The 20626-nt window shown below is 35.4% G+C and overlaps 1 protein-coding gene across 1 annotated transcript in view; it reads right to left on the reverse strand.

The window, feature by feature from the left end:
• Positions 1-786: 786 nt before the first annotated feature.
• Positions 787-20626, reverse strand: part of GLRA3 (glycine receptor alpha 3) — a 59537-nt gene continuing 39697 nt past the window's right edge. Inside the window, exons 6-8 of the mRNA XM_059844559.1 lie at positions 11868-12082; positions 10195-10347; positions 787-1430 (exon numbers count right to left, since the gene is read on the reverse strand). Of these exons, the coding sequence (XP_059700542.1) occupies positions 1161-1430; positions 10195-10347; positions 11868-12082 (638 nt within the window). The 3' untranslated portion in view covers positions 787-1160. The remainder of the gene's footprint in view (positions 1431-10194; positions 10348-11867; positions 12083-20626) is intronic.

The following is a 20626-nucleotide window of genomic DNA, read 5'->3' on the forward strand; positions in this document are numbered from 1 at the left end:
AGTTGTTCTCCTATTTATTAGTGTGAAATCCAGTAAAGTAAAAGACCATCCAGGTCTTTTTTTTGTTTGTTTTAGAAGAGCTGTGTGCTTTTCCAAAGTTGTGAATTGCTTCTTAACCAGTACCTAAGTCACATTAACAAACTTCAAGGAATGAGTCAGAAAATTGGACACATTCATAAATTAAACTTCCTGGAATTATGCAATATATAGGAGATGAATGTGCATAAGCATAACTGTATTCATCCTCCAAATGCTTCAGTGAAACAGTTGACTCTTTGCTTTCAGTTTTGGTCCAAGATCTCTCTGCACTGAATCAAAATGAAGCCTTGCAACATTTTGATATCATTTGTCTATTTCACAAGCTGCATGAGTTTTATGAATTGAGGAAAAAAACCCCCTTAAAATATAAAAAAGGTTAAAGAATATGCTTCAATTGACAAAGTATAGGTAATTTAAAGAAAAAAAAAATCCTTTGCAGGAATCAATACTTTAGAAATTTTAGTATATTTCTCACATGAAATGTAGATTGTTAGGCTGTATACCTTGTGCTGAGATTATTTCAACGTACAGCTTCCAGGGGAACAGTAATATGAAGTACATTGAATAAATTAAATTACTTAAAACTGTTAAATATGTTCACTGTAAAACCACCAGTACTGTCCTTAAGACTAGATCAAGTCCTTCAAACTGTCTTCTCCAATCAGTAATTTGTCATTATATTGTAAGATTAAAGGAAAACTTACAAGCACTACTCTATTCTGTAATACTGTGGGATTCACCTAGGGTATTCTGGAAACATTTTCAAAATTAAAAATACACCAGAATTAAAAAAATTTAAGGACCATCAAAGAGTACTGTACAATTATACCACTATGTAACAGTATGTATAAATACTTGGCAGTAAAGCTTCAGTAGAGAGTGATTTTCAATGAAAATTTGTTAATTTCTTTGACAAGTAAAGTTTGCAATAGCAGATGTATCCTCTCTGGGTTTCATTCGTCCATCCCACTGCAGCTGGTCATTGCAGGCCATGCAGGATCCTTTTTCTCCCCTTCATTGTTTTTAACTCCTCCAATCACTCCTCTGATGTGCATTCCTAACAAAAAGCCTCCTGCTGAGTGTGACAGCCAGATCTTCATGTACTTCAAGCCTGAATCTTGTTACTGGTGAATGTCCTCATGCCTGATGATTTTGTAGATTACCCAATAAAAAATGTTGAAAATCAGAAAGGCTAATGGGAAACAAGCTCTGGATATTGTGTCTATCTTCTTGGCCCGGTCAATGAATACCTTTCTCATCTCATCAGGGCTTTTTGGTACAGGTTGAACAGGATTATTTGGCCCCTTTTGCGTTATTCCGTCCTTTGCTTGCACACAGGGGCCCACTCCGTATGCTGTAATGCTAAACTGACTGTCACGTGTATCATCATCCTGTTGGAAAAAAATAACAGAAGAAAGAAAAAGAGCAAGAAGTGTTGTTTTTTTTTTTTTTTAAATTATTGTTTACAGAAATCTTACCTGCTGCTAAATACCAGTTGCACCATTACCTCATTGACTTCCTGAATCCACACCTTATCTAAACTTGTTGAAATTTCATCCCTATCAGTCTGACAAAAATATTGCTGAATTGTTAACAAGCACAGAAATTTTCTATTTGTTTATAGATTCTGTAATCTATTTAGAGAAATGAGAAAGCCTAGTAAACTAGTGGCAGCTGGGCACACAACTTGTGATTTGGTTTAAGTTTCCCCATTTACAGTAAATATGTGCAGTCTTCAAAAGTCTTCAAATTTCACACTGCTCTTTTAGAAAACAGCTAATAAGTCTGAACATTGCCTTACAACCCAGGATCCTGGCCTCTAGAGATGCTCATCATGAAATCACTAATGATATGCACATTCATATATTAGTGAGAATTCTGCCTACTTGGCCACTGTATATTTAATTAATCTTATCTGTATGCCTAATTTCTGCCGTTCCCTGTGAATGCATCAGATAAAAATAATAGTAGGCAAAGTGTCTTAGTTTAAAATAGAGGAAATGGAAGCTAAAGGCCAGATTTTTCTTCTGACTCATTCTTTTGTCAATTCAGGGGAAAACTGGCAAATACATTCAGGATTAAGGAACTATAAAAGAAAGTGATTCTTAATCACTTGGCACAGAAACGGAAGATGTTTTGAAGATACACAAATTTTCATAGCACAGAACTTAAAAATGTAGCTCGTGTCTGGAGACATCTTTTTTACTTCTCTTTACCTAGGTATCCTCAAGAAATAAAAAAGGCACATATGCAGACAAATAAATGATACATAATCTGTGAAGTCTGAGCTAGATTTGGTTCTGAAATATATTCCAGAGTAATCCTATTTTTCATAGACTACTCAAGAATAATTATGTAATTTTGATCGCATTCACCATTTTTCAATACTAATTTTAAATTTGGGAATGTCAATTTTTCATGTCTAATTTAGCCTAGTTGCTTTAGGATTTTACACTTTTAGGAAATACAGGACTTATGACATTAATTCTTAAAAAATATTGTGAAAAATGATTTTTATGGGTATTATAAAAACAGTTGAGCAGCTGTAAATTTTTCTTTTGTAGGAGAATTTGTGATATTTTAAAGCTCTTTCTAGCTGAAATTAAAATAAGTCTAAAAAATATTTATTTGCCAAGCAAGTCAAATAATTACTATTTCAATTCAATTGTTAGAAGCATTTTTGTTTTACTTTAACCTCTTTATAAAAATGCAATTTCTCGATGAGCACAAATTAAATCCAGAGTTGCAAATTTTTCATTTTTAAAATGTCTGACATTTTGAAAATCTGAAAACACTTTTCAATGAAGAATAATTTTAAAAAATTAAAACTTTCATCAAATAATTGCTAATTACTTTGTTTAAAAAAGTCTGAATTTTATTTTCAATATTAATTGACTATGTTAGCTACAAAAGAATGCAGATAAATTACTACATTTAAAATGAACTATTTGGTCATCAGCATGAGCATCCAGCAGAGCTGTAGATATCAACCTACTGAAATACTTCTTCATATATGTAAATTGAATTTATAGTGAGACTGATAAAGTTCACTGAAACTGCTATATCTAAAATCTACATTAGAATTTGCCTTTAAAAACAAAATAAAGAAAAATTACATGAAAGTAAAGGAGGTGGAAAAATCACTGACTGACTTTACTATGGAAATGAAAAACAGAAATACAAAATGATAAGATCATTATTTGATGACGTGATATAACAGGGATTTAATTACTGCAATAGTGTTCCTCTCCTGTCAGCTAAGACTGGAAAATAACATATTTAATTATTAGTATTCTAGAATAGTTGTAGTCTTGTGTTGCAGATAAGAGAAATATTAAGTTAGAAATGCATGTACTGTGAGAAATAACTATAAACTTGCCATTTAAATACCTTCATATGTACTGCACAGGCTGAGTGAGATAATAAAATTATTATTTTGAGTAGCAGATTTCAGCTGTGCATGTTTTCAGGATCAGGCACTATATACTAAGACTTTACCGTCTTTGTTTCAAGTTTCCCTGAATGGAATGATGCCCTAGAAAGTTTTAAAGGCCAGGTCTCTCCTTATTTTTGTGCTTACAGACCTCCTGTATTTCATCTGCAAGCAGAGTCCTTGGAAATGCTCTCTGTAGTTGAACTGATGTGAAGCTCTTTGTAGGAGTCCAGCATTTCTGCCCAGTGTCTGTTGGATGCTGTCTCCACGAGGGCAGGCAGGATGGCTGGAGCCAGCCAAGTGACACCCAAGTGCTAGGGCTGATGGATATGCAGGAAAGGACCTTCTGGAGGACAGCAAGAGCCGCCAGAATTCCTTTCAGGGGCAGCAGCTTGAATATTCAAAATGGGGTTCTGCAAGTTTTCCAGTAGATTCCTAATGCAGAAAGATCACTAGGTTGGCTTCAGATTCATATCTGAGGGTGCTTGTGCACAAGAGGAAAGATGCAGTTACTGCTGTTATCAATACTAGCTTTGAGTGCCTTTTTGAAGGCATTTCTATCAGTGACATCCCTTTTCTTTTTTTACTAGTGATTGACTTGGCTAAAATCCTTTTTTTTGTCTAGAAATATGTCTCAGAACGCATGTGCCTGAGTCTACAGATGTAGAAGTCATCTGAAGGACAATACCCTATATGACCCAGTTGAGAGCCTTTACAGTGAATCTTCCTGAAAAAGTCCTGCATATTGGCTGAATGAATAGAATTATTTTTTTAAGTGATAAGGAAGCTTTTGTTTCTTTTGTGACCTTCTTCATGCATTATCAGTAAAGAAAGCTATTTATTATAGATTTTTGATAAAACTTTAAAAATGTTATTATGAATGAACTTTAGTAAGAGTTTGATTTGAATACATTTTTTACACATTCAGGTTTAGAATTACCAACTTGAAAGTTGTTCTGCATGCAGTTACATTTAAATATTTTATAATTTATATTAAAATTAATATAATTAAGGAATGGAAAAAATTTAGATAAGAAGTTTTATTTGGAAAGTTAGAATTCTTTAGCGGTCTGACGAAAATAATTTCAATTCATTTACTTCTGTATCAGTCTTGTTGTACAAAATATTTAGCTATAAATAGAATAGAATACTGTGAATAGAATAGAATAGAAAACTGTGAGTTTGGTGACTATGGTGTTTTCAGTTAGTGTGCTTAGTAACAAATTTATCTTGAGAAATAACACGTATATAAGGGCTGAAAAGAACTCCACAGCCATTTGATTGTAAGGGGTCGTAACAACTCGAAAACTTATTTGAAGCCTTGACTTTGGTAATTTGAACACTCTTTTTTGTTGCTCAGTTTTGAGAAGGAAAGTGGTATTGAGTAGTTTTGCACTACAAACAGTGCAGAATTTTAGTACTGTTTTAATCCAGATTTAGACAGATTGAAATGGATTATGAAACTAACAAGACAGTACCTTTACTAACATTTCACGTCATCACATACAGGTAGCAATGAAGGTATATGAAGTTCACATGGGAAGATGCTATTGCAGACAAAAGGACAGGGCCTCTGTAAATGATTGGATAGCACATTATGACAAATGGGACATCTTCTCAATAGTTTACCCTTAAATTTGTACTGTAGATTTGAGGCAAAGTCCCGTCTATACGTCCTGCACATCTCAAGCCATTGCTATGCTGTAATGATTCACTGATTTCATTTCCATCAAGAACTCCCTCAAAATACTTTCATCAAAATGGATGGTTGACCAAAAAGAAAACAAAAGAAAAACAGGTGTGATTACCATTAAAGACAATCTAGTTTGCATGTCTATTTTCCTCTCCAAAGATATGGTGATCTTTAGATATTGAAAATAGAACTAATAGACTGAATATTCCCAAAACCTAAATATTTTAACAGCTAACCTAAAATGAAATTGTTATTATTCACTATATCTACACAGTTACTATTTTTCCCATAGAATGTACATGCAACTAAGAAAAAACAAAGATCATAGGTATGTTTCAGTATCCCTGCATGACTTCTTTTTCTGCCTTTTTTTTTTTTGTTTTGTCTTTTAGGAAGGAAATGAATAATTCACATTCATTCCGAAGGAATGGTAAAATAATATTTCTGAATTGTTCTTTTCACTGGACAGGTTTCTTTTTTTGTTAAAGAACTGTGGCTCATATACTAAGTATCAAATAAAGTCTCAAACTGGGAACAAAATCCCCCCATTCTCAGGATTGGTTATGCCATTTGTGTAATCATATTAGACCCTTTAAAAAAAATCTCCTATACCTACTGTGATGCTTATTGGAAAAAAACATTGAGTAGGTTGCACATTATGTTGCAACAACAGCTTTCATTTGTAAATGAATTTATAACACAATCCCAGACACTTCCAAATTTTTGCTAGCTCTTTGCAAACTGGGTTGGGCCTCTGAAAAGTAATTTGCCTTTAAGTAATTTGGAATCACTGAGTGAAGTCCATACTTACAATCATAAAAATGGTGGCCAGAGGGTGCAGTGGTACCTAAGAATTGCCTTTGACGCTGCTGTTGTTGTCTGGGAAGGGAGGGCGCAAAAGAACCAGATGGTGTGTAAAAAAGGCAGTGACTATAAGTGGAAAAAGCATAAGGAAAATGGCAAAGATAGATGAACTCTGGATGCCAAAATGTCTTGTTGCAGTTCTGTACAGAACTGTAATTTGTATAACAATAGAATTTACTGCAGGGGGTCTTATCCGAGTTCAAACATATGGTTCTTAATAGAGAGATTCCAGTTCCTCTGTGTTTTCAGAAGGACATAAGCCATAGTTTACATTAATTTTTAAAATATTCAAAACTATGAAAACCTGAGAATTTGTTTGAAGATGTGTTTAGAAATAAAATTGAATTCAATGATTAGAACAAAGCATCTGAAAAATACAGGAGAATCAGTAAGTATGAGATTTAGCCAGAAATAATCATCTTTTTATTAGATGGAAAGCCAATGTCCCTGCAGGGTGTTTCTCTGGAAAAAGACCCAGAAGATATGGAAGATCACAATCATGGTATGGGTCAATAACATGATGTTGTTTAAAAGGCAAATGGTAAACTGGTTTGGATAAACAGCTGTATTACTTGCATCACTTGGTCCTTTGGCTGCTTTCAACTGTTACTGTAAAGGTTTCATGTTGTTCATGTTGCAAACATAGTTTTGAGGAATTATATGGACTTCCAGGAAAGGTGAATGAGAAAAAAAAAAAACCAAAACAAAAACCCCAAAACCCAAAGCAAACCAAAACCAAAAATTGTGTCCACTGGGAATATTTATAGAAAAGACTGAATGGAAATGTGCAAATGGTGACATGAAGGAATGAAGCAATCTGGTTTCTGTGTCTTTTCTAGACAAGCTATGACAGGCCAAAAAAACACATTAGTAAAAAAAAAACCTTTTTAAACAATTGGAATAGATTTCAGGGGACCTTGTGGAATTTTTTTTGGCTGGGATGAATTAGGTATGAATGATCTTTACTTAAGTCAGGAAAATGGATCCACTTACCTCCCAAAGACACTGAAATTCAATCATAGGACTATTGCCTTTGTTACTTGGTAAAAGTAAATATTTCTTGCAACAAGCATATCTTACTAATTACAAAGAAAATAGATTTTGGAAATTCTTCAGCTGCCCTAAGCATACCTGAAATGAAACATTTCCGAACTGAAACTGATCTATTTTCTGCACTTTTGCAACATGTCAAATCACTAGAAGTTTTGCTGTACCCTTCTAGATAAAATGCTAATGGCAAAAAAAAAAAATCTGTATTCAACACTTAGACTTCACCTAGTAAAAAAAGCCTGATCTTAAGAAAATGTTCCAAGATGGTAAGCATACAGAATGAAAAAGTCTAAAAATTATCCTATCTGCTTATTTCTCTAATAGTTTTGGACACAATACTGAATAGAATATTGTTTTTCTCTTTGACAAGAAAGATGTAATGTCCAAGGAAGACCCTGAAATTTACTTTAAATGCAGCCTTTTTACATAAACTCTTTTCACCTCTTGACTTTATGGTCAAATGAACATTTCTTAATACATGGCAGTTTTTAAAGTCAATAAAATCTAATCCCTGAGAGCCAGTGGCTGTTTGACCTAGTCCAAAGGAATAACAAACATACAAAACTTCATAAGTTTGAGCTCTAGTAACTGACTTTGAAAAAGACAAAAGAAGAAGGAAAACCAAGTTAATTTGAGTTATGATCCTAGGCCTGCATTTCCTGTTATAAATTGTGGTGAATAAATAATAACATTTGTGGTAAGGAAGGCAAGTTATTAACTGCAGTTTTTAATCTGCAAGACTCATGTATTATTCATATAACAGAGGGTTTAAGATGTCATCCAGATTTCTTTCTGAGAGATAGAATCTCCATGCTGTAATATTTCGAGTCCTGTATACTTGTTGGACAAGGAAAGGTTTCATAAAACATTGAGAAAGAGAGAAACAATTAGCTGAGCTGTCCGTAGAGTTTGAGAAGCTGCATTCTCAATGGTTAACTCTGTCCAGGAGCTCTAACTCTACATGGAATTAGAGTGAGTTAAAAAAGACTAAATCAATTAAATTAATATTTTCTGAAAAAAATTACTATTTTCCTAAAATGATAACCTTGTACAGGAAAAAGAATTTTGTAGTAAATTTAGACTGAGAAGCTTGTCTCATGGTGAAACATATAGGTACAGGGAGAAGGGAAAGCCCTATAGCCCTGAATATATTTAATACCCTCACCTGAAGTACATTATGAAGAAAAGCATTGCAGATCTCCATCCTTCAGAATCAAAGCAAATTACTTGGTACTTTATTGTGCATTCTAAAGTCTCTAATTCTAACTCTGTAATTTTATGAGAATTTAGCAGACAATCTACTTGAAGCCAAAGACTGTCTAATGAAGTGTAAAATTAGAATGAGGACTTTAAAGTGTGAATTCAAAAACACCATGATCCAGAAAAACACAAAAGCCAAAGTGGTTATTCATGCCTAAACCTTTTTTCTTTAAAAGTTCTTTTACTCTTAGAAGTCCTTTTTATATTGTGGTTCCTCTCTCACATACCTCTAGGCTGAAATTTAATTGGCTGTGATTGCTGAACAAGTGTCATTGGTGAATTTGAAGTCTTGCTAAGAGGGAGCTGAAAAGAAATTTAGTTTGATTCTGAGGAAGGAAGATACTTTCTGCCACTTCCTAATCCTGTGGTCATAATAATTGACCTGCATTTAAAAGTGATATCACTTAAGTTGAACCTGGTAAATATGCCTGAGAAGAAACAATAATACATGGTGAGAAGGATGAACAGACTAAAAGTATAGAGACATGTCACTTACCATGGCTGTTTGATACACAATTCACTTGTGACTTACCTAGCCCCTATCCAGTAATTCCTGTCTGCCCCACCCCATTCTTCCCATTCCAAACCTTAGGACAGCTTTCAGAGAGCTGCCATATTCCAAGTACTAACACCTTGTAACAAAAGTGCTGTTTTTTTTGCCACTGTCAGCAGGGAGAAAGAAGAACATTTTTCACAGGGTCAAACGTTGAACACAGGTACTTGCAGTCTGACTCATCCTCTAGTCTAACAGTGTGTGAGTTTCTCTGGGCAGCTGAAAAAGTCCGGGATTCACCACACAGAGACAGGCAAATGTATGATAATGCAATTTTCACCTGGCTGTCTGGCCTGCCTTTTAACACTAACAGAGACTGCTTAGGTAGGCTGTACAGCAGTGCAGAACTTCTAAGTAAGAGGGAAACTTGTAAAATATCTTCTGCTGATGTATGCAGCAGACTAAGTCTTCAGCAATGAAAGATGGTTGAACTGAGTCATTTAGCTATGGTCAGACTTTCATCCACAAATAATATTCTAGATAGTGTCTGATAGTGACAGGCTCTGCATTATATTGGTGGCAGGGGGGTTGCTCATTTAATAAGTAGACTGGAGAACTACTTATGCTTTGCAAAATCTGAAGTAGGAGTTACACATTGTAAGAAATGTTCCTTATTGCTTGATTTAACTACAGATTTCAGAATTCAAACTTGTAACCTTAGCTATTTGGCTTTGCACTCTGGTAGTGAGTTATTTTACTGGTAGTCTCTATAGCTCCAGCTCTAATATAAATACTAATAACCATTACTACAATTAAGTTTCTTACCAATAATAAGAACAACTAAAACAAAATTGCTGGACAGAAGAAAAAAACCCCCAAACTTACCAGCATTTTAAAGTAAAATGTTTGTTCTTCTACCAGTAATGTTATTTGAATAAGTACTTTGTGTATTAAAACATATTTACATGAAACATGGCTGTTAAGGCTTTGAACTGAGTATTAGAATAAAATGGGAAAACAACATGTGTTGAATATCACAGTAGTAAAAACTGCCTCAAATGCCAGTAACATTCATTCATGGAAGTATAATCTAACTCTTCCAACAGAGTGAAATTCATTCTTGTGCAGATGGCTCCCGCATGGCCCATGCCTCATTTAAATCCCTCTTAATCCCTCTTTCGAGAATTCAAGTTGGATTTATGGAATTCATAGTCCTTGTAGTGACCCTCTGCCTAGAGTGCATTTTATGCTGTGCTGCCATTTTATTTCTATTGCCACTTCAAGCTGCAGTGTGTTGACCAAATTAACTCTGTATCCCGGCACAACTCTGTCAGACCCTTTAAAAGCTGAGAACACTGTTACTTTTACCTTGCTCTTCTTCCTCTTGCGTCGGAACCGCAGGAGCTCTTTATGCTGCCTCGACACAAAGTTCACAGCTGCATACTCCAGAAGGGCAGAAAACACAAAGAGCAGACACACCGCCATCCAGATGTCAATGGCTTTGACGTATGACACCTATGAGAGGAGACAGGAGAAGCCTGAGTGTGTTAAAATGTTCCACAGATGTGAAGTTTAGTACTTCATGGCAGGAGGAAGTCCATTAATATCTCCATATCCCAACAATAGTTTTACCGAAAAAAAAAAAATTGCATGGAAGTTAGACAATAAGAACAATTCAATTCATAAATGTAGAGTTTTTGTTAAAAAAGTGTATTTTACAAAATGTGTTTAAATCATTAACAGATCCTTATAGTGTATTACATCACAAAAAAAATTATCCTCAAAAAACACATGCTCTTCCTTCATTTGTCCCACTGAAATCCGTGAATGACACTAAGGAAGTGAAAAATAGCTTGTAGTGGAACCAGTTGGAATTCCTGTATTAAAGTGGATGTGGCTGAAAGTTTCTGGAATAAAAATTAAGTAGAAGAAATGTGATAGGTAAAGTAGATTGGCCTGATAGGCTCATTCTTTGCTAATATAGGCACAGGAAATCAAATGTATAATTGCAAATTAGTCGTGTAGTTTTGTCACAGTGAAAGTACTAAAAATCAGAAACAGGACAGAGCTCATTGCAATCCTGTATTGACAAGACCAGATGCAGGACATGATCTGAACCTATTCTGTCTTTGCAGAGTTACAAGAGTTTTTCTATATAAGCAAACATAGCTAACTTCAGGCCTCAAAATATGACAAAATAATTTGCAGCTCTCTGTTAGCCTCTTACATTGTTGTTTTTTTGAGGTTTTAGAGCATTCCGTTTTATCTGTTGATGCTAACTTCAGATACCTTCAGTTCCATATATTTGGGATACAAAGCATGCTCAAATCTGTTAGGGCTATCTGTTTTACTTAAAAAAAAAGTTAATTAGATAAAAATATCATGTTAAAACTAATACAGAATTGAATTTTTTTTATTTTATTGTATACATTTTATTTTGATTAGCTGCAATGGCACATGAAGATGGTCAAGGAGTAAGCCTTAAAATGAAATGAAAAATAAAATTATTAATATAAATAAACTTTAAGTGATTTTCATTGTGTTTAGAATAATTTTGTGAAATTGTTTGGATCTGTTAAGGTTCACATTTTTCTACATCTTAATGTAAATGTGTTTGTAACTAGTGAGGTAATTCATAATTTAGGCAGTTAGGAGAAAGGAATACAATTGAGAATCTATGGTAAGAATTTAGAATTTCAGTCATATCTGCTAGCATGTCACCAGACACTGGGATTTGAAAAAGGATGAGTCTGTCAATTGTTAAGCAGGGTTTATTTAAAACTGAATAACATCGTTTTCACTACTTGTTAAGGTTTATGGAATTAACTAGATATGTGGTTGGCTCTATAGTAGAGACAGTGGAGAAACAGAATATATTTGATTGGAGAATCCAAAAACTCCTAAATATTTCAAAATTATTTATCTGGTTCAGGAAATTATTGGATGCTAATAATTAATACACATAAGGTTGACTGAAAGTGTTTGTCTCATAGCATTGTGATTAATATAGTACAAACAAAGGAAATTTAGCCTACCTTTGGAAGAGATGCTCTTGAACCTGAGCTTTGTGTTGTCATGGTCAGTACAGTAGTTATGCCTAAAGCCACTCTGGCTGGAGCTGCATCCATATTGATCCAAAATGACACCCAGGAGAGAATCACGATCAAGAGGCTCGGTATGTACATCTGGATGAGATAGTAACCCATCTGCCTCTCCAGGTGGAATCGGACTTCAATACACGTAAACTTTCCTTTTTGCAACAAAGAAGAAATATTCAAGAGAAACAGAATGCTTTTACTGTTAACATCTAGTGTACACTCTTAAAGAATGTATGCTATGTCAAATATATTTGTTCTCTAGAAAAAGATTTATGTTTTGCATTCTCCACAGTGACTTGTAATAAAGACAGTCCCCATTATAACAGGAGTATCTACTGGAAAGAAAAGGGGCAGAATACCTGAAAAATTAAGAATCTGATAAGATATCAAATTATTATTTTCTTACTAAAAACCCCCACAATTCATTATAACAATAGGAAATTTCCTCTGTGAGATCACACTTTTTTTGTGACTTAGAGTTGGAAATCCTTCTGTGTACAAGGAAAATTCTTGCTTTCCCATTGTAAAATATCTCCTTTTTATTTGGTTCAATTTTAAACTTAATTTTATTTTTATTAAAAATTGGGAAAATATAGTGATATCAGCATGGGCATTGGGTTATCAATAGGAGAATCTGCTAAATATCTCCCTGTGTCCCCATTTAAACGATTTCAGCTCATAAGAGAAATGATCAAGATTCAAACACTGACTGAAGACTAGAAAGGCCAGAGATTAGGAAACTAGGAAGGAGATAAAATGACCTAGTTTTATCCAGGTACTAAACATTAAGCAACTTCTACTGACTTCTTCAAACTAGAAAAAAAAAATCTACTGGTAGCTCATAAAATTTTCATAAACCCATATTTTTAGATTAACCAGATTGTTGTGGGGTTAGGTATTTTTTTCCCACCCTGCAAACTGTAGATTACTTCACAGATCTTGACCCAGCCTCATTAGATTTTCTAATTCTGCCCAATGGCCATATCAGTCACAGAAGGATGGTGCTGAAGGCAAGGCTGTTACTGCAAGTGGTGTATACATAAAACAGTTTCTCACAGCAACAAATACACATAACTCAGTTTTCTTCCTTATTTTGAGTGAAAATTTTTCCTAATTCTAAATTTAACAAGGAAGACTATATTCTTATATATTTCTTAAGTGGTATGAAGTTTTTCTGCTATGTTTTCCACTCATTTTTGATAGATATTTTCCTAATCAATTTCTAGTTGCCAAAATGCCATTTCATACAATTTTTTCCACATTAATAGAGGTTTGATACTTATCAGATTAAAAAAAAATATGTAATGGATTTTTAAGCTTATACTATACTAATATATTGTGTTTTATGCTGTGACAATAGTGTTAGGCATACAGAAATGAACTTCAGATAAAGTCAAACAAATATTTTTTATTCTGGGGATATTGAGTGCTTCTGAACTTTATTATTTTCACAACAGTTCTTTTAACAGGACACTAATTTTTCTATGATGCCATAATGAATGTAATTGAATGACAATGCCACTAAAAAAAATTAGAAAGACATTAGTTATGATGTTTAATTTTAAGGTTACATTCTGTATCTCAGGAGTTTTATATCTGCAAGCTCAATTATTAGTTCCATTTCTAATTGCCAGCAATTTTTTAATCCTATCTACACTTCCGAAATCTGTGTCCCAGATCCTGGCTCAACCATCTGCTACCACAGCTTCAAGACTGATTTCTGCCCCAGCCACGGGATGAAATTCTGGTTTAAAAAAGTGAATGGGATTTTGGTGTTTAGTTGAGGAAAGGCCAGGATATTCCCCTATGTTCCTCTTCCATGGTCCTCAAAAGGACACCTATGCAATCTAGTGTTTCACTTAGCAGTTCAGCTCATCCCACATATCAGAAGTTCTGCACTGACTGCCTTTGTTGGAAGCATATCCTTACTTCAAACTGGTTCTTAGCCTGAGGATCTCTTTTTTTTGTAACATTCTTTGTGTTAATTCAGCAGCCTTGGACAGCAGCAGTCTGTGTCTCATAGATCACAGTAAATTGTGGTGGTAAGGAGTGACAGAAATGCATCAGCCCAATCTAGGTCTAAGCAAAGCCATTTCATTTGGCATCATATCAGTAAGAATGGCTCAGCATGCAACATTTTCTTCTTATAGGGTCCTATATTTTCCTTTCAAATCAAATTAGGAAGGAAAACTAAGGAGCATCAGACTGCATAATATATGCACATGCATGCATGAAGTGTCAATAAACATTAGCTATTTTTTGTATGTTGGTTTTATTCCATCCTGAGGAGTGTGGGATGAGAGATCTGACTTTCTTTCCTGAGGATTCCCGTGAACTTGGACTATTGCAGACCACTCAGGACAAAACAGTGGTCCTAAACAGTGAACAGTAAATAACATAGTAGCTATGGATTGTTTTATGTGGTTGCAAATTTGACAGATCCAATTGAACTAAGGAGGAAGACAAGAAAAATTGTAACCAACAGAATCCTAAAAAAATTAAAGAGATTCTAAATGAAAGAAGTGTGAATGGAATATATTGTAACCCCAGGGAAGGAGAGAAGAAAGCAGGGATAATGAAGAGGCCAGAAAAAGGACTGATTGATGTGTCAGAGGAATTATACAAAAGCATTTTTTGCTTTTGGTTTAGTATTTTTGTAAATATCATTGGCCAAGCTAAAAAAAAAAAAAAAAAAAAAAGAAAACCCTCAAAACCTGTAAGACCTAGACCAAATAGAAAATTGAAAAAAAACTAAAAGAAAGTGGAATCTGTCTCAAAGTAGAAAAATACCTTTGTTTAGCTCCAACATGTGTGACCTAGAGTCCTGCCTTTGTCTTAGACCCAGAGAGTTTATGGACTTGCCAGGCATACTTCCAGTGCTTCCTAGTCAAGACTACTGTGTTCCTCTCTTCCAGTGCAGCACTGAAAAATTAATATACAGCATCTCCTCAGGAAGACTGGTGACTACCCAGCTACCCCTCTTTGTTGCTCCACCACTGAGTGTTGGAGAAAGGCTGCAGATGGCAGCCTCAGCACTGAACTTGCAGCAGTTGCCAGTCTAAGTGTGAAAGAGTTGATGTTAGCTTTTACTCTTCCTGACTGAAATCAGAACCACCTGCATAAACTTGGCTAATGAAGCTGAGTGGAAAAATAAAAACCTTGCACTAGCAGATGTGAGCTCCAGCCAGCAGAGGCTGTGCTGTTTTTTCCCACCTGAGGCAGCACCCAGCTGTGGGCCTCCTTTCTCTTCCTGTATTCCATTTCAAACTCAAAGCCAGGTTAGCTGTGGTTTGATCTATTTGACTGGGTGCTTGAATGGATCAGAAGAGAGATGCCCATAAAGAGACATACCCATAAAGTCATCTCAGCTGGGGAATGAGATAGAAAAGCAAGTAAGAGCATTGCTCTAATAATTCATTTGCAGTACATGAAGGGTAAGATACAGTTCATTTTGATATGCACTGTGAATGTCCCAGAGAGTGCCTAGCAGGAGGACAGGAATCCCTTCTGGTATTGTGGCTTTGCTGAAGCTGAGCAACAAATTAAGACCTGATGGTAGTTTCAGACTAAAGCTAAATATAAGTGTGCACACAATCCATAAAATGGATTTTTGTAACGTAAAGGAAAGAAAAACTGTGCAGGGCTTCCCAAAATAAATACTTTTTCTTGAACTGAGAGTACATTTTTTGTGTTTGTAAGTCTAGCCCAACCAGGGATTTAAGTGCATGAAAGGCCCCAAAAGTGCTGACTTGATGAGCATCACACCTGTGCATGTGAAGTGAATACACTGGTGTATATGCATGTGATGGTGCATTTTTATCTCTTACCCGTATTCTTTGGTAACAACAATGTTAGAGCTGCTGAACTGGCAAGATTTCCATGCAATGTCCATGCTGAAACCATTAGTGTAGTGGAAAAATAAAATTGTAGTCAGTCTATATGACTTTTCCTCAGAAAGCATAAATTGTTTTTCTTTGGAGTCAGTGTTTAGATCACATACTATTTTTGTTGTTTCTTCCATGGCCAACCCAAGAAGAGCATTTTTCTACTTCAGGTCATCTTCACACTACACAGCCTATGCAGGCAGCAGTATGCTTGTGTCATTAAAAGGTACTGTCAGTAGTGTGGGATGTGCAAGAGAAAGCAAGCATAAATTGTAAATTCAAGCCATAAAGACTCCTCTTTTACAGTTTCTTCTGTCTCAAATTTTCCCAGAGGTAAGAGTTGGTAAGAGTTAAAAGTATTTGTCTCCCTTTAGCAGCCCTTAAGGTGTCTTTTGGGGAAAGATTTTCTTACTGTACCCCTACAATGTCATAAACATGTTATGATTCCCAGGAAGACTGAGTAGCTGTTTCTGAAGCTATACAGAAAGTTTTAATAAGAGAGAATTACTTCAGGATTCTGAGTCAAGGAAATAGTGTGCCTTAGAAATAATTAAGAAAGGAGTAACAATTATTAAACTACTATAAAATTTAAAATTAATAGCATAATAAAATATGAAATTTATAAGTATGAACAAATGAGAAAAAAACAAAGCATGCAGAGTTCAACTGTTAATCCATGCAGAATGGAGATTTATCTGCTGAAGATTCTTGATACTACTTTAGATAGTAGTAAATGGTAGTCTGACCTTGTAAGCCATTGATAATGCTAATAAATGATTTACTGTGAACTATATTATGGATATAGAGAGGACTGTGACTAAAAGACTATACAGCTTAATGAAATTACATGAATCTATTCACTTAAAATAAGAAACTTATGCTTGATGAATGGAGATGATTTAATGCCTAGCAAAATTGAACAGAGTTAGGCAAATCTTAATAAATCTTTACAGTGCTCTGCAGAATATGTGTCTTGGATCTGGGAAGTAAATATTTCATGTTCTGATTCCAACACATCTGTCAGTATGGATGTAGACTACACAATTCTGATTTTACCAGTGACTGATAGCCAACAAGCAGCCAGTCTAGCAATCAAAATATCTCCAAGTTATGGAGATTTCCTAACAGAATCCTGGGGCAATTGAACTGTGATGATGTTCTGTCCTGGTTCTGTTCCTTTGCGACAACACTTCATTTTCCTCTTGAGAAAACAGCTAGTGACAAAGGCTTAGCACGATATTAGAGAAAAAAAACTGAGAGATAGCAGGAAAGGAGAAAGGGAGAGTGAGGCTACTTCTGTAGTCTAGGATGTGCTCAACCTAAATGGCTGACTTAGATTTACAACTCTTAATACAATAGAGAGCTTCTCCCATTTGTCTGTCTTCTGGAAAGCCATTTCTTAAGCACCTCAGTTCCTCTACTCCCTATAACCTGAAAGAGATCCTAAATTCAAAATGAGCTGGAAAATTGCATTAGACCGAGGATTTCCTTCCTGGTGTTATTCTAAACCTCTGCTGTATTTAACATTTTTAGACATGTAAAAAACAGATTTTGTCATTTTATGGGGAAAAAATAACATATTGTAAAAGCCAGCTGACACTCTTTTCTCTATAGAGATAAAAGTAATGATAGTTCTTTCTTCTCAAGACAAAAATTAGATTCTTCCTCCAAAAGAAAACAATAGGTGGACTCAAGAAACAGATTTTGTATAGGTTGATGTAATATGTGTACTGTATCTCATGCCTTTGCTTTCTAAAGTTTAATACCTTGGATTCACAGGTTCTTTCTAAATGGTTGTCACTGCCATGCTTTGAGTATTCCTATCTACTCCCTGTACAAGGACAAATATTTAATCAAAATAAATATCTGTTGCAGGACAGCCCACACTGAGGATAGTTCATGACATATAATACATATTGCAAATATGATCTTACTGCAAGCCATCACAGACTTTCCCTTTGCTCTATTTTTCCAGCCCTTCCTTAATGCTGATTCTGGCACTTGTCTCTTCCTGAGCAGGGAGGAGTGTGCTAGTAGTAGAAAGCCAGTCCTTTCAATACCTGTGTGTTAATGGCCCAGACAGATGAGCCTTGAACAGTGTTGTCCTGAGACAAAGTCATTCATCAGGTAATTAATCACAGCTTTTATTAAAGGCCCTGCATATACAAACCCTAATGTTTTATGTAGTACACAGGATGGAATCACCCTGGCAAAGGTCACTGCCTTTAGTGAAAGTATGGCTATTGGCTCCAACTGTCTTCAGACAAAATGGATTGGTGAAAAAAAAAAGAGATTTGTTTGAAGTTGTCAATGTTGAAATTCTGAGGACAATTTTATCTTCTAACTGAAAAAATGTCTTAGTTGAAAATAGACAGTCTTGGGAGGAACTAAACTATATTGCCATAAGAGGGATCACACAGACCACCAGCCCTTTCCTTTTGCCTCTTGTTGAGTACTTTTTTTTTTTCCCTGCATCTGCTAAAATTAAGATTGCAATGAACATCTCGTGGCAACAGCATGTTATGTATAACACTGCAGTCAGAATAGCAGATGATTTTCATAGAGAGCATGAAGGAGAATGAAATATATAAACTGACTTTTCCATGAGGCAATTCTGTCCCCTTTACTTTCTCTCCTGTTTGAGTTATCAGGATCACCACAAGAAAAGCAGTCCACTTGATTTTACCTTTTTCAGTAAAGACATTTCCTTTTTCAGTAAAGACATTTCTTTTTTTATTCTTCCAAGAATGTGACACTTATGTTTGAGAGCAACTCTTCTTTATTATTACTGAAATACAGCTAAATGCTTTCTGTTCCTCTGCCTTCTAGTGATGAATTTTTTTAAGCAAAAAATAAAATTAATAAATTATGTGTATGCAAAGCTCATTATTTCAAGAGATTTTACCTATAAAACGATTGCATATAAGTAAACTTAGCTGAAATAATTTTCATAACTTTCTAAGAAGAAGTCAGGATAATAAAAAAAGCACTTGTTAAGTGCAGTCTCCAGAAACTTTCCAATTTGCACTTTAATATACATTGCAATTTGAGTGTATTTTGCTGATAAAAGCTGCTTATAAAAGTACTCATGTTTTCCTCATCATAAAATAGATAAAACACCATATCTATCTTCATACAGCCTGGATAGATATTATGATTTTCCAATGTCTAACACATAGAGCTAGACAAATTTTCATTCACATGGCATTTGTCTATGAATCTAAAGCAAAGATTATCTAAATGACTCTAGGAATGTACTACCATTCAGTCTTTCTTTCTTTCAAGTCCCAATCTGAGGATATCAGCAGTATATTGAGGGAAATCAGTGCTGAGGCTGTCACCTGACTTTGGCTACATAGATTCCTGGACAGGAAGGAAGTGTGTTTACAGAGCCCTTTTTGGAAGAAAATTCTGAGGCAGGTGGTAAACTTGACATTGGTATAAGACTGATAATGACTGCAGTAAAAGGCAGTTTAAAGTAAATATGGAAAAGAGAAACTATTTCTTTTTCAGCTTGATAAATTTGCATTTGTAGTTCTCATGTCCCTCAGAAAGGAGAACTGAGCTGCATTGAGCAGGATCTTCGTAGGCCGGAGAATCCAGCACATCATCATGGCAAACACAAATGCACAGATGGGTGATGAGGACAGGGTAAACCCCTGCCCTGATACAAGCTGGGGGTGGACTGGGTAGGCAGCAGGTCTCCCAGGCTTGGGAGCCTGAGAGAGATCAAGCTGAACAGAAGTCTTGTGATGTGAAAGACTTGTCATGTGCTGCACTACATTAGCCGGGTCAGAGAGGGGAGAAGTATAAACTAAAGAGACATCCAGATGTAATGCTTCCACTTCAGGACAGATGATTAATTTCTATTCAATGAATCTTTAAAGTAGAATGCTCAAATTTTGATCAGTGCAGGGCTGACAATTGTAACCTCTCTGCCCTTGAGAAAAATGCCTTGTCGGAGTCAGACAGTACCATTTTGTGCACCTAGGGATGGTCACATCTTCAGCCTGCCACAGGCTCTGTTTCACAAAGTGTTTATAATTTCTGCTTTTTCAGTGAAGAAATGAGCAGCTTCAGAGATGTCACACCCATAGACTATCTCCTGGGTAAAAAGTACAAGCCTCCTTTTTGGAGAAATGCTCTAGGAAAAGAAACCTGAGGAATTTAAAAAGTCATGTCTTAAAAAGCTCTCCTATAGTCTCAGAAAGAGTGGTTTAGGTGTTTGTCCACACAAGTAAGGCTTTGAGTTGTTGTCAGAGTAAGACATTAAAGTTATGTCCCATTTAATCACTGTCATCAAGCTGGCAGCAAGATGGCTGAATAAAAGGCACTAGGTTGGTTGAAGGTGAGACTTAGAAGGGCCACAATCTGCAGGTGTTAAGCACCTTTTTTGACGATGGGGGAACAAATGGGATCATAAGAAAAAAATGTGTTTGGGATGTGCATATTAGGAAGTCAGATGGGAAGCTGGAGCTAAGGAAACATGCTGCTCATCAAGATTGTAATTATCAGAAAAGGTTACACACAGAATCTATCAGTTCTGCTGGTGAGTGCAGCAATCATAGCTCCGCTGTTTCCAGGACCACTACATCTAATTCTTTGATGCAAAAGGCATTATTAGACCCAAGACAGTTCTGAGCAGCATCACTCAAGTGTGGGTGTAAAGCATTCATTATCCATGATGCAGGAGTAGAGCCTAGACACATTTATGCCTGTAAGCCAATGCCATTATGTATCAATTCATGCTAATGTATATTGGGCTTTTTGCAGCTGTGTTTGAAATAACATTCAGGTGTTGCATAACAGCCC

The sequence above is a fragment of the Haemorhous mexicanus genome, chromosome 4, assembly GCF_027477595.1.
Source record: "Haemorhous mexicanus isolate bHaeMex1 chromosome 4, bHaeMex1.pri, whole genome shotgun sequence".
In the NCBI taxonomy this organism is placed as follows: Eukaryota; Metazoa; Chordata; class Aves; order Passeriformes; family Fringillidae; genus Haemorhous; species Haemorhous mexicanus.